Source organism: Oncorhynchus keta, chromosome 34, assembly GCF_023373465.1.
Source record: "Oncorhynchus keta strain PuntledgeMale-10-30-2019 chromosome 34, Oket_V2, whole genome shotgun sequence".
Classification (NCBI taxonomy): Eukaryota; Metazoa; Chordata; class Actinopteri; order Salmoniformes; family Salmonidae; genus Oncorhynchus; species Oncorhynchus keta.
The window spans coordinates 60,819,314-60,834,639 of NC_068454.1; the positions used below are offsets into that span (position 1 = coordinate 60,819,314).

The 15,326-nt window shown below is 42.7% G+C and overlaps 1 protein-coding gene across 1 annotated transcript; it reads left to right on the top strand.

Moving 5' to 3' along the window:
• Positions 1-194: 194 nt before the first annotated feature.
• On the top strand, positions 195-15,238 carry LOC118367430 (collagen alpha-1(XXVIII) chain-like). The gene is made up of 36 exons (XM_035750904.2): positions 195-434; positions 845-978; positions 4,936-5,504; positions 6,203-6,223; positions 6,317-6,376; positions 6,548-6,601; positions 6,702-6,746; positions 6,888-6,914; positions 7,003-7,047; positions 7,143-7,187; positions 8,097-8,150; positions 8,709-8,777; positions 8,868-8,936; positions 9,146-9,214; positions 9,379-9,447; positions 9,595-9,663; positions 9,791-9,859; positions 9,993-10,061; positions 10,145-10,216; positions 10,334-10,402; positions 10,490-10,561; positions 10,647-10,715; positions 10,842-10,910; positions 11,018-11,086; positions 11,190-11,258; positions 11,396-11,464; positions 11,615-11,683; positions 11,798-11,866; positions 12,041-12,121; positions 12,206-12,241; positions 12,328-12,364; positions 12,452-12,672; positions 12,939-13,272; positions 13,520-13,701; positions 14,140-14,413; positions 14,542-15,238. Exons 2-36 carry the CDS (start codon positions 852-854, stop codon positions 14,712-14,714), a joined length of 3,564 nt encoding a protein of 1,187 aa, XP_035606797.1. The 5' UTR covers positions 195-434; positions 845-851; the 3' UTR covers positions 14,715-15,238.
• The last annotated feature ends 88 nt before the right edge of the window (positions 15,239-15,326 follow it).

Here is a 15,326-nt window from a genome sequence, read left to right on the forward strand (position 1 = left end):
TTTAAAGAAACCACAACGTGTTTTAACTTTTTATCCTCAGCTTTTTACACCTCTATAATGCTTAATGAAGCATAATACGTTATAAGGAATGCATGACAGTCATGTGTACTGCCCAGAGCGACAATATTACGTGCGCTAGTAAATCAAATTGTATTGGTCACATACACGTCCTATGGGTGACTACAATTTATTCAGTATCCGTGAGTTTGTAAAACTGAAATTTCATAAAGATACGTGAAGAGAATACATAGTGACATGTAGCGCACAATAATCTACACATTCTTGCAGAGGAACCGAGCGCTGTCCATCCCTATGCGACATCACACTTCACGTCGTGCACTAGTCCTAACTGGTGATCAGGACGAGATGCTGCTTCCTAAACCACTCCAGATGATTATACCTAAACCGGCGGCTGTATTTAAATGATAACTAAGGTAAGATGATAAAAATCCACATTTTCAAATCAAATGACAACTTTTTGAGTAGTTGGTAATTATTTTGTCTTGTGGAATGTAAAAGATGAAAAATAGATTACACTGACTTTGTTTTCTAGGCACAACAAATTAGCATACATTGTGTGGCATGTTGTTTTAGTTGAATATTTCGTTTTTTTAGTGCCCTGTATAAATATTTGACAACATTACAGGAATTCATAAAGTACAGCTTCAGCCCATAGTTGATACAGTGACTCTGCAGATGGCCCATGTACTGTACATTGATTCTGTGCACCAACAAATGGGGTGAGAATCAACAATGATCGTGATTGAGGAGATCGCATCCACACCTGCCATATAGAATGATGTCACACTTGAATACGACATGTTTTTTTCCCCTTTATGCATAGGGTGTGAATGTTGAGAAAGAACAACATGGGGAAAGGATTGGCTCTGTTCCTTCTACTGTTGGCACTTCTTCACGAGGCTATAGGTCAGAGAAGAAGAAAAGGAAAATACAGTGTTCTCAGAGATGGAGGAAATGGTAAATGAAGTCCACATGTTAGTGAGGATGGTCAGTCACTGTGGCTTATCCATTATTATTGTTTATCTATATGGCTACATTACATGTTAAAGGGGGACTGAACTTCCTGATTTAGCCTCGGTTTCAATTCTCATTAGGATATGCGACTGAAATAACAGTTAACCTTCGTTCCGTGACATACCGTGTTTTTCCTAATTATCTCGCAAATCTTAGTTTTGGACTGACTTTATGTCGAAAATGATCCTATTTACACTTGAACACACAGGCCGTTTTCAAAAGGAAAAGTTGCTTATTAAGTTCAGTTGCTCTTTAAGGTGTTTCTGTCTTTTGTTAAAAAAGGGTTCACAATCTGCTGGAGGAGTCAAATAACTTTCTCAGCCAACAGGAACATTGAAATTTATTGATGTCTAAGTCATTGTAACCGTGATTTATTCTAAGTAGATGTACAGTGCATGCGGAAAGTTTTCAGACCCCTTAACTTTTTCCAAATGTTGTTTGTTACAGCATTATTCAAAAAAAAAATGTTTAAATTGTTTTTTTCCCCTCTAATCAATCTACACACAATACCCCATAATAACAAAGTAAAAACAGGTTTTTAGATTTTTTTGCAAATTTATTTAAAAAAACAAAAATGGAAATATTACATTTATATAATTATTCAGACCCTTTACTCAGTACTATGTTGAAGCACCTTTGGCAACGATTACAGCCTTGAGTCTTATTGGGTCTGATGCTACAAGCTTGGCACACCTGTATTTCGGGAGTTTCTCCCATTCTTCTCTGCAGATCCCCGTAAGCTCTGTCAGGTTGGATGTGGAGCATTGCTGCACAGCTATTTTCAGGTTTCTCCAGAGATGTTCGATCGGGTTCAAGTCCGGGCTCTGGCAGGGCCACTCAAGGACTTTCAGAGACTTATCACAAAGCCACTCCTGCATTGTTTTGGCTGTGTGCTTATGGTCGTTGTCCTGTTGGAAGGTGAACCTTCGCCCCAGTCAGGTCCTGAGCGCTCTGGAGCAGGTTTTCATCAAGGATCTCTCTGTACTTCGCTCTGTTCATCTTTCCCTCGATCCGGAGTAGTCTTTCAGTACCTGCCGCTGAAAAACATCCCCACAGCATGATACTGCCACCACCATGCTTCACTGTAGGGATGGTGCCAGGTTTCCTCAAGACATGACGCTTAGCATTCAGGCCAAAAGGTTTAATCTTGGTTTCATTAGACCAGATAATCTTGGTTTCATTAGACCAGATAATCTTGCTTCTAATGGTCAGAGAGTCTTTAGGTGCCTTTTGACAACTCCAAGTGGCATGTCATGTGCCTTTTACTGAGGAGTGGCTTCCATCTGGCCAGTCTACCATAAAGGCCTGATTGGTGGAATGCTGCAGAGATGGTTGTCCTTCTGGAAGGTTCTCCCATCTCCACAGAGGAACTCTGGAGCTCTGTCAGAGTGACCATCGGGTTCTTGGTCACCTCCCTGACCAAGGCCCTTCTCCCCCGATTGCTCAGTTTGACTGGGCGCCAACTCTAGGAAGAGTCTTGGTGGTTCCAAACTTCTTCCATTTAAGAGTCATGGTGGCCACTGTGTTCTTGGGGACCTTCAACGCTGCAGAAATGTTTAGGTACCCTTCCCCAGATCTGTGCCTCGACACAATCCTGTCTCGGAGCGCTATGGACAATTCCTTCGACTTCATAGCTTGGTTTTTGCTCTGACATGCACTGTCAACTGTGGGACCTTAAATAGACAGGTGTATGCCTATCCAAATCATGTCCAATCATTTGCATTTACTACAGGTGGACTCCAATCAACTTGAAGAAACATCTCAAGGATGATCAATGGTAACAGGATGCACCTGAGCTCAATTTCGATTCTCATAGCAAAGGGCCTGAATACTTATGTAAATAAGGTTTTTCTGTTTTTGCTTTGTCATTATGGGGTATTGTGTGTAGATTGATGAAAACATATATTTTTAAAATCCATGTTATATTACGGCTGTGACATAACAAAATGCAAAAAAAGTTCAAGGGGTCTGAATTCTTTCCGAATGCACTGAACAAAAATATAAACACAACATGCAACAATTTCAAAGATAAGGAAATCAGTCAATTATTAGCATTTATTATTAACATTATTAACATTATTAGGCCCTAACCTATGGATTGCACATGACTGGGAATACAGATATGCATCTGTTGGTCACATATACCTAAAAAAAAATTTTTTTTTTTAAAGTAGGGGCGTGGATCGGAAAACCAGTCAGTATCTGGTGTGACCACCATTTGCCTCATGCAGCTCGAAACATTTCCTTCACATAGAGCTGATCAGGATCTTGATTGTGGCCTGTGGAATGTTGTCTCTTGAATGTCTGTGCAAAGTTGTTGGATATTGGCGGGAACTGGAACACGCTATTGTACACGTCAATCCAGAGCATCCCAAACATGCTCAATGGGTGACATGTCTGGTGAGTATGCAGGCCATGGAAGAACTGGGACATTTTCACCTTCCAGGAATTGTGTACAGATCCTTGCAACATAGGGCCATGCATTATCATGCTGAAATATGAGGTGATGGCGGCGGATGAATAGCACGACAATGGTCCTCAGGATCTCGTCACGGTGTCTCTGTGCATTCAAATTGCCATCAATAAAATTATTTGTGTTCATTGTCCATAGCTTATACCTGCCCATACCATAACCCCATCACCACCCATGGGGCACTCTGTTTACAATGTTGACATCAGAAAACAGCTTGCCCACACAACGCCATACACGTTGTCTGCGGTTGTGAGGCTGCCAAAAAAATGAATGTACTGCCAAATTTCTAAAACTATGTTGGAGGTGGCTGGTCGTTTCATGAGGTGAAATAAAATATCCCAGACATGTTCCATATGCACAAAAGGCTTATATCTTTCAAAGCTTGTGCACAAATTTGTTTACATCCCTTTTAGTGAGAATTTCTCCTTTGCCAAGAGAATCCCTCCACCAGGTGTGGCATATCAAGAAGCTGATTAAACGGCATGATTATTACACAGGTGCACCTTGTGCTGCAATAAAGCCTTTTGTACAGAAACACTAATTCTAATTGGCTGGCTCCCAAGTGGGTGGGCCTATGCCCCCCCCCAGGCCCACCCATGACTGCGCCCCTGCCCAGTCATGTGAAATCAGTGGTGAAAAAGTACCCAATTGTCATACTTGTAAAAGTATAGATACCTTACAGAAAAGTTACTATACTAAAGGATAGAAAGTTACTCAAGTAGAAGTAAAAGTCACCCAGTAAAATACTACTTGAGTTCTAAATATTCTTAAGTATCAAAAGTAAATGTAATTGCTAATATATACTTAAGTATCAAAAGTAAAAGTATAAATCCTTTCATATTCCTTCTATTACACAAAGCAGGCAGCTTTTTTTTCTTGTTTAAAAATGTATTGATAGCCAGGGGCACACTCCAAGACTCAGACATTATTTACAAAAGATGCATTTGTATTTAGTGAGTCTGCCAGATCAGAGGCAGAAGGGATGACCATGTGTTTTCTTGATAAGTGCGTGAATTGGACAATTTCACCCGTCCTGCTAAGCATTCAAAATGTAATACTTTTGGGTGTCAGAGAAAATGTATGGGGTAAAAAGTACATTATTTTCTTTAGGAATGTAGTTAAGTAAAAGTAGTCAAAAATATAAATATTAAAGTACAGATACCCCAAAAAAACTACTTAAGTAGTACATTAAAGTATTTTTACTTAAGTACTTTACATCACTGTGTGAAATCCATAGATTAGGGCCTAATTTATTTATTTTAATTGACTGATTTCCTTATGAACTGTAACTCAGCAAAAATATTTGAAATTGTTGCATGTTGCATTTATATTTTTGTTCAGTATATATGCTCATTTGCGTTTGACATTGGCCTGAAGTTTATCCAATCGATCTCCATGTGAAACACATGTATGTATCCCTCTCCCAGACATGACAACATGTTCCATGGAGGTGGCCTTCATTCTGGACAGTTCGGAGAGTGCCAAGACCTTCCTGTTCGAGAAGCAGAAGTCCTTTGTTCTGCATTTCAGCACTCGTCTCACCATGCTCCAGGTGTCTGGATGGACCCTGAAGCTGCGGATGGCTGCTCTGCAGTACAGCAGCTCCGTGTCTATAGAGCACAGCTTCACTGCCTGGCAGGACCTGGATGTGTTCCACAGCAGAGTCAGCTCCATGGTCTACATAGGCCATGGCACCTACTCCACCTACGCCATCACCAACGCCACGCAGCTCTTCACCCAGGAGACCAAGGAGGACAGTGTCAGGGTGGAGGTGCTCATGACTGACGGTGCCGATCATCCGAGGAACCCTGATGTGATCGGAGCAGCGGCAGATGCTAAGGCTAGTGGCGTGAAGCTCTTTGCTGTAGGGTTGTCGGACCTGGCCCGCCAGAGCCAGAAAAGTGCCAAACTTCGGGCTATCGCCAGCACACCGGCCCAGCAGTTCGTCCACAGTCTCACTGACCCCCAGCTAGAGGAGAAGTTACTGAAAGAGTTGGTGAGTGTTCTGTCATCAATGTCACCCAAGTTGAAGATGATTGGTATGCTGAACCACACCAGCACGGTATGGTTTGGAATCATTAGTTTGTAGTGTGAAATGGGTATGATAGTACCTCCACACTGTCTTTTCTATATGAGTATAAGAACTTCACAGCTTTTTCCAGAGGTTTTGTGAGGGAAACTAAGGTAGTTGGCACACAACATCCCCGTCCAACAGTTCTGAGCTCCTCAGATAAACTTGTCTTGTTATCATGTCTGTGTCCTAAACGGGGGCTCAAACCTCAATGGCAGAATTGTTCCTGCGTGGGGAATTCTTCCCCTAATATGCATTTTCCATAAACACAGAGATTTGTCTATAGTCTAAATGAGGTCAAGACCTGTCTATGGACAGACAATAGCATGAATTATACATTTTCCCAAAATCCATCATTCTTTTTCTAATTGATATTCATCATTAGCAGAGGTTTAAAAGAGAACAGCTTTATTAAGCAAAACCGACAGGAAGTGACCTCGCCTTCTATCGCCTGTCCCCTCTGTTGTTTTATTCTTCCTTAGAACAATGTCTTGACCATCTGTACCATTGTTCATGTACAGCAAGGCTTGCTCAGGTACAATACAATGTTCAGTCAATAGTGGTACTGTTGGAATTGTTTCTAGGTAAACATCTCACACAATCTTGTATTTGTTTCCATCCAGGGTGCAATAGCGCTTGAGGTGGTAAGTACTTCAAAACAATAAACACTACATTGGCACTGGAAGTAGCAGGTGGAGTGATAAGATTGATTTTGTATTTTCTTTTCATTGTATCAGTGTCCACAGGTTAAAGTGTGTTTGTGTGAAAGAGGGGAGAGAGGCCCTCCTGGAAACCCAGTGAGTACACTAGACGTTTTTCAACAGAACATGTTAGGTCTACAGTGAGGATTATGCAGTAACCCAGTATGACTGACACATCACACAAAACAAAATAAAAGCATTATAAGAAATACCAAATACTCTTATTCAACAGTGACTCCATATACTAACGTATTGCGTTTCGTCAAGGGTAAAAAAGGAGATCCAGGATATGAAGGACCATCTGGACCAAAAGGATCAAGGGTAAGTCGTAAAACGATAGAGATTTTCACTATTTGAATGACCTCAGTGATCTACATACAATCCTGATCTCACATTTATAACACTGTCTCAATTCTACAAGGGAGAACCTGGAGTCAGTGGCCGACCAGGAAGTGACGGTCTTGAGGTATACAATGTATTTCTTTATTCTGTAATTATTTTCTGAGGCATTCTATTCTAATTAACTTCCATCTAACCGCCATATTCCCATAGTTGACTGAGATACCTTCAGCACTGGGTGTTGAACACGGTTGTTCTTACTTCACAGGGCAGTCCTGGTTATAAAGGTGACAAGGTGGGACATCTGCTTTCAAGACATTTCAGAATACAACTGTCTTGCAAGTGTTTTGCCAATGATTGGTTGAACTTGTGCTGTATTTCAGGGGGAGATAGGAGACTGTGGCACCCATGGGGAAAAAGGAGATGAAGTAAGTACAATGATTAATGTGCCATTTTGGTTCAATCAACATTGTGATCTATTCTACAGTATGTGTGCCAATTGAAGCATGATGTCATATTACAGGGCCCTGGAGGACCTCCTGGCCCACGGGGACCCAGAGGAGACCAGGTACAATGTATCATTGTTGTTTTTACTCCTTCAGTATATGAAGTATATTTCACTACCTTTTTAGGACCTTGTTTTAATCATGATTGGATATGATACAGTATGTTCATCTGAAATAGGTTAATTGATTCTCAATGAATGATGCACTTTAGAGCAAGGGCTGAGTACTTTTTTCACTAAGATGTTGTTTGATGACAGGGTGAAAATACCTGAGTCCTGATTACAGACATTGAGAACAGACTGCATGCATCTAAGTCAGTCAGAGACATCCCTTATTCCCTTTCATTCTCAAACATGGATCGTGGAAGTTGAGTTTTGTCGTTTTCCCACCCATGCACTTATGGAATGTGAATTTTGGATTACGCCTAATCCCGATGCTAATGTGAGTATCTAAAGCAGTGAATCCAGGCTTGCAGGATATTATTCTTTTCCTGGAGCAGACTTTGTGTCGTAGGATTAGCTGCTAGGACAGGGTTGCCAGTACAGTGGCACTGTTCCTCCTCACCATCAGCCCCTCGTCTGGCATGGTATCAGTAATTGTGTTGTTTTGACAGCAGGCCCTGAGAATGGAACAAAACTACTGCTCTGATCTGTATAGTTCCGTGCATTTGTATTGCATTAGTTCAACTGTAAGAATTGTCTACTAACTCGTACAATGTAAAATACTCCTCACAATATAGATTTGGCAGATATCAGGGATGAATTAGATTTTCTGGGCTATCAATTCTATACTAACAATAGCTACATACTGTACAGTGAGAAAAAAGGCTGTTTTACACGCCATTTCAAAACCATTTCACATGGACCTGTTAGGATACTGCAATGGAACCAGTGCATTATATGAATCAACTTCATCGTGCTTTTATTCATGAAGTTAATTTTTTGATTTTTTGGGGGGGGTTTCTTCCACAGGGTGTTAACGGACCACCCGGGGACCAGGGTCCGGAGGGCCAAACAGGACCTAAAGTAGGCACGCTGATTCTCAGCCAATGACATTCATGGGGTGCTAGGAAATCAGCCAATTACATTCATGGGTGCTACTTACATGCAAACACATTTTCACACAGCATCTCTATTGTCAAAGTGTGTTGCTTGGCCAGAGAAGCCATGAGAGCTGAGTTGATCTTTCTGTCCATGTCTATTTAAATACTGATCCTTCACTTTCTCTCACACATTGACCAGACCTCTCAAACAAGGAAGGCCTTGGAATCAAGTAATTTATAGCCATTTAGCTATTTAGATTTTTTAAATTAAAGTTCTGATGTAATCAAGAAGAAAGTATAGCAGGAACAAGTGACAGATGCGTTATTGAATCCCATGAAGATCCTTTGTCTTTTTTTCCCATCCTCGTAGACTTCTGTTGGAATGGATAGAGTTCCTCTGTGGAGAAGCACTGGGGAAGGGTTCTCTCTTACAGTATGAACTTGGAATAGAAGTGTTTTATGACTAACTTGTTGGTGGTGTGGGTTTCAAGTAGTAGGCGTTTTGACAAATTCACACTGTGATCGTACACCTCTAACACAGGGGGACCAAGGACCCACCGGTGCATCTGGACCAGCAGGTGACATTGGCATTGGGTTCCCAGGTCCAAAGGTAACCTAATAATAACCATAACAGAGATTATGCTATACATTTACAGTTTATGTAAATAACATAAATGTTGAAATGTGTCATTGTTCTCAGGGGGCCAAAGGAATTCAGGGAAGACCAGGAACCCTTGGTCCCATTGGAATTGGAGAGCCAGGACAGCCAGTAAGTATTACTGTAGATGCCAGCTTTGGATACCTAAACAGTGATCGCTATGGGAACGTTATACATGACCCTATCCTTCTACCTCGGATTCATATGATCAGATTTGACAATGGTAATCTAAAAACAAAACTAAATGTTGCCATTTACTGGACAGAAAATTAGAAAACTGTTTGAGGGTCAAAAATTATGAGACTGTTTGTTTATTTCAGGGACCCCCAGGACTTGCTGGAGCACAGGGTAACCAGGGAGCTGTTGGGGAGGGGCTCCCTGGCCCAAAGGTGGGCAAATATTTGAGTGTCCGAGCATTATCCTGTTTCATGTATACTGTTAGGTATAACTGTGCACATCCTTAAGTCTGAATGAAGTCTGGTGTAAGTACAATGGGCCATTAATATGTCATTTAAAAAAAATATCAATGTGGACTCAAGTATCTATTTTTCAGGGGGATCGAGGCTACGAGGGCCCCAGAGGTGAGCGTGGTCTCACTGGTGTTGGGGTCAAAGGTGATAAGGTAAAGCAAGTTTAAGACTATTGGACATTACTATGTTGAGGTCTTATGTTGTTCCGTATGAGGATAAATGATCAATGATCCATTGAGAATGATCCCATATTCCTTCAGTGAAATGACATTTGACGAGAGGTCTTGTGTTTTTCTCAGGGAAATCCTGGACAGCTTGGATCACAAGGACCGGTGGGAATGCCAGGGGCAGGAATTCAAGGAGAAAAGGTACATTCTGATTCAACTGCAGTCAGATCCTTTTGTATAATGTAAATGTGTCTATTCTCAAACATACTGTATACTCACACATATTTATACTCATATTCATTTTCTTCTAATGTCCCCTTCTTTCCAGGGGAGCCAAGGGCCAGTTGGCCCTCCAGGCTCCAGAGGGAATCCAGGTGTGGGACTTATGGGCCAAAAGGTAAGGTTGAATGTCACATGATCAAAGGGAGTCTGTCAGGCAAAAACTAAAGTCTTGGATCTGAACGCAAGACGCAAACATACAGTATATTAATTTAGTAAATATGATGCCTCATATACTGTTTGTTCTGCAGGGAAGCCAAGGCTTCTCAGGTGAGCCTGGAATCCCAGGGGAGAGAGGGGTCGGGGAGCCAGGACCTAAAGTAAGTCTGATGGTTCAGTAAGACAGTATTTAAACCAGATCAAGTAAAACTGTGTTAATAGAGATTTGAAAATGCTCCTCTAGGGAGACCCAGGATTGGAGGGGTTGCCTGGTATTCCGGGCCTCTCTGGAGAGGATGGAGACATAGGACAGAAGGTGGGCACAGTGTGCTGTGATGCAATGTCATTATCACTAGGACAGTACATTAATGCCAGTCTGTCAACTCTGTGTTTATTGTTTACAGTATTGTGTATTTATTTCACATGGTATCAGGGTGACATTGGATTACAGGGGCCCAGGGGACCTGATGGGGCACCCGGAAAAGGTGTCCCTGGAGAAAAGGTACAGATCAGCAGTCTTAAAGCATTTTCACTATTTCAAAGGATGTATGGAAGAGTGTTTGAAATCAATCTGTGACTATTCTCTCAGGGGGACCGAGGGGAGCGGGGCTCCAGGGGCCAGCTAGGGGCAGTAGGGCCTGTGGGGCCAATGGGGGCCAAGGTAAGCACATGCACAACAGTCATGCTCAACACTACTGACCCAAAGCATGGTTGGTTCTGCTATTATAAAATGTTTCCTGTTTCAGGGTGAACCTGGAAGTGCTGGACGAGCAGGTACAAATGGACCACCTGGGCGGGGATTACCCGGTATCAAGGTATGTTCTGGTGAGAAGGAACATTGACAACACTGTTGGTTACCACTTTATTAGGATATTAAAGTGTTACCATATCTTAAGGATGATGTCAGTGTTCTATTTTATGTTGGGTTGTTTTGTTTCCAGGGGGACCCTGGTGCGGTAGGCCCACCAGGACATGTTGGTGAACCAGGAATAGGAATCACTGGACCGAAGGTCATTTGATTCAGCTTCTTTCAGTTTGATTTGGGAGGTGCAAGTATTTCTCAGATGTCCAATGAACCACATAAGACCATTGGTGTGAAACCACTCTCACTTTTTAGGGTGAGAGAGGGCTACCAGGGCCCATTGGTCCACCTGGGCTTGAAGGGGAAGGCCTCCCTGGAACTCCAGTAACTATCCCCGTTTTCTCTAGTATTATGATCATATTCATTGATCTATGCTGACTATTCAGTTTGAATACTGTATGAATGGATGTTCTGTCATGTCTATTAGGGCCCCCCTGGAATACCAGGACTGACAGGTGAGACTGGACCAGAAGGAAAAGGTTTACCTGGTCCTAAGGTGAGTTTTCCGGTATAATGATTGCATAAACTCTATTTAGGACACAAAATAACCTTAACCCAATTATAAGGGCAACTTAATGTGTTTGTTTTTGTGATCTATATATAAGTATTTAACCTGAGGATCTTTCTGTTCAGGGAGACCGGGGAACTCCAGGCCCCACAGGACCAGCTGGAGCACCTGGAGTCGGGCTAATGGGTCCCAAGGTCATGAATCCTATTCAGACCAATAATAATCATTTTATCAATGTATAGGAGGAGAAATGAGCCATCGTGATTGGAGTACACAGGATTGAGAAAGATTGATAGGAACCGTATGACTGGCGGAGCATCAAGATGACATGATTCTCTCTGCAGGGGTCAGCAGGTCAGATTGGAGCACCGGGTCCCCAGGGACTGCCTGGAGAGGGCATTCAAGGACCAAAGGTACAGTTAAAGGACCATTTAGTATGCCATGTTAGGTCATTGTACAGCCAGGCATACAGTATACTAGTGCTGTATTTCCACAGGTCAAATTGCTGAATTGATTTTGTCTGATAGGGGGAGTCAGGATTCCAGGGGATCACGGGCCCCAGGGGGCCCCCAGGACAGGGTATTCAAGGGGATAAGGTAAGAACCTCCACACAAACAACATAAAATGTAGCTTAATAAATACATAATGTTATCCAATCTATAATCTCGGGGCCCAGAACCAAATCAAGTCTCATAAATGGTCTTGAACTTGACAAAGTTTTAATGCTTTCCAAGTTCTAGAAAAGTTCTGCAGTTTTGCCGTTCCTACAGGGAGACAGGGGGTTCGTGGGTGAACGAGGCAGAAAGGGGGACAGGGGAGAGACTGGAGAGAGAGGAGCTGCTGGACCTTTGGTACTAGTCTTACTATAAATCTGGAAAAAGCATGGACATTATCAGATGTATATATTTGTTATTGAGTGACCTCCTGAATTACAGGGCAGACTGGGAGAAAAAGGGGAACCTGGCCTAACAGTAAGTATAGTCTGTTTTGTACACTGTGCCTCCGTACTGTAGTATTACAATGACTAGGCACTAAAGTGTTTTACCATCTTTTACAGAGAGAGGAGGTCATCAAACTGGTCAGATCTATATGTGGTTAGTGTGGTAATTCACACATCAGGTACAATACCATACCTGTAATGGCTGTTTGCAGACTTTCAATGAATTTTTCTCTTTCCCCAGGTTGTGGGGTGAAGTGCCGTGAGAGCCCACTGGAGATGGTCTTTGTGATTGACAGCTCAGAGAGCGTTGGCCCCGACAACTTCAACGTGGTCAAGGACTTTGTGAACGCTCTGGTCGACCGCGCCTCCGTGAGCCGGGAGACCACTCACGTCGGGGTGGTCCTCTACAGCCACATCAACATGGTGGTGGTCAGTCTGCACCAGCAGGCCAGCCGGGACCAGGTCAAGACTCTCAGTTTTACATTTCTCAAAACTGTATTGAGACCTCTGTAATGATAATATTCAATTCATATGATATAACTGTTCAATGCAAGGTGATTTTCTCTCAAGCGTCCAAAATGAAAAGTTTTACTCTCTAATACAGTAGCCTGGTCCCAGATCTGTTTGTGCTGTCTTGCCAACTCTTATGGTCATTGTCACATAAGACCTCACAAACAGATCTGGGACCAGGCTACATCAGAGATTTAATAAATATTTATCACCACCAGGTGAAGGCGGCGGTCCGCACTATGACCTACCTGGGCGAAGGCACCTTTACGGGCAGCGCCATCCATCAGGCCAACCAGGTGTTCCAGGCGGCCAGGCCTGGGGTGAGGAAAGTGGCCATAGTGATCACAGATGGACAGGCGGACAAGAGGGACACTGTGAGGCTGGAGGAGGCGGTGAAAGAGGCCAATGGCAGTAACATTGAGACGTTTGTCATCGGGGTGGTGAACCAGAGTGATCCGCTGTACGAGGAGTTTAAGAAAGAGCTCCACCTCATGGCCTCTGACCCAGACAGGGAACACGTGTACCTGATTGATGACTTCAGGACACTTCCTGGTAAGCAGGAAGTACCTTTCACTGATATCCATCCTTACTGAAGTATATGTTCCTTGTAAAGGAAGATCTTGTAAAGCCAGTTATATCTGAAGAGTTAATATAGAACTAAATACTTCTAAAGCCAGAGAAACACCTGTGCTGTTAAAACTAGCCAACTAGCCAGTCCTAAATATCTGTACGTTTTGCATAGCTGTGTCTCATTGCCTAGTCCCAATAATATAAGACTGTCTTGTCTTGGATCATCCAGCCCTTGAGAGCAAGCTGCTGAGTCGGATCTGTGAGAGTGATGGTGGGGCCCAGTTCAGCTCCATCCCCAGCTCCAGATACTCCCCCGGAACCCCTGGACAAGCTGGGATTGTCAGGGAAACCCCAGAGAGGACTGATACCGACAAGCCCACTTTCAATGGAGACTTCAAGAAAACACAGATGGTCAGGGAGAATGACAACACTTCCACTTTACATAATGGTTCTGTCATGATCAGAATAGGGCTGCACATTTACTGAGTTTTACTGAGCTCACTAAGCTTTGCAGTACAATATATCATGTCATTGTAAAATATAATATTGTGAAGAAAATTAGGAAAACTCACCATAACCAAAAGATTGCTAAAAAGGCCCCACATAAGTGTCTGAACTTGGGCCCAAAATTGTATTTCCGCTAAAAATCAGCCATAAATTGAGTGTGTGTACGTGCACATGTTCATTTGCATGCGTTCATACATGGACCTGTGTGTCAAGATTTTGATTGCAATCACATATTATAGACAATAACTTAGGTGCAAGCCTATGCAGGTGCAATCACATACTATAGCAGATGTACAGAGTACATATATCCATTTAACCATTTCTTTACCCTGGTTTAAACAGCCAGGTCCACCAGGAGAGTCAGACAGAGTCGTTACCCCAACGGGCCCCGAGACCGGGGACCGAGATAACTCGGAGACCTACAGGGTCCCATCCTTTGACAGGGAACCCTTCAAGCGCCTACCAGAGTTCCTTCTTCCGTCAGAGGTGAAGAACCCCACCCACGGTGTGGTCATGACTGGGCCCCAGGCCCCCACCCAGATGCCCCTTCCCGTAGTAAAGCTACCCAGGCTCCCCCCAACCTCTCCACCTCTGCCCCAGGATGCTTTAATACCAGGTCATTTGATTTATTGGATATAGCGCTTTTCCAGAGCTCAAACTACTGTGTAGCACCTTACTGATATTTCCCCATTTCTTACAGTACAAGTAAAATCAATATCCTCAATTTCTCTTCCCTTTTCCCAGATGAGAGCTGTGGACAGATTCTGGACCCCGGGCCTTGCAGGAATTATGTGGTGAAGTGGTACTATGACACTACGGCTAACGCCTGTGCCCAGTTCTGGTTTGGAGGTTGTCAGGGAAACCAAAACCAGTTTGAGTCGGAGAAGAGCTGCAAAAAAACCTGTGTGAAGGTCTAACAAACACGTTTGTTGACTTGTTTTGAATGCTTACAAATCTACTTGATTGTATTGATGAGACAGATGATATATTTGTGTCAAAGGTGGGTCAATTTCAATATCAGCCTTATCTCTTCACCAATACTTTGACATGGGGATAGAAAACGTGTCAAAAGAGAGGACTAGGTCATTTTAGGACCAAATGTTCAATCACAATTATTTTGGATTCGTATTCTCTCGTCTTGGAACTGTTGGTGGTAACATGACACCATTTCAATTTAACTTGAATTAAATCAAATTAATCCCCTCAGGGGAAATAAGCTATTTACATAACTCTGTATATATGTGTGTCCTTGGTTTAACATACCTCCAAGAAATGAGGGAGCTTAACTGTAAGTGAATGAGACTTAGGGCTTTTGAAAGAAGTATACAGTGAGGGAACCTTTCCATTTATTCATGTTGAAGATGGAGCAATAAGGGCAGTGCGAACCGTATTGGTTTCCAGAAACACTGTTGAACAATAAATAGTAATGTTGCAAACGTGGCAGAAGGTCTTTACACTAACCTTTATCCCTGATTAACTTTTCTATCAGTAACTCATTTGTATGAAAACTGACCGCTGGATACTAGTTT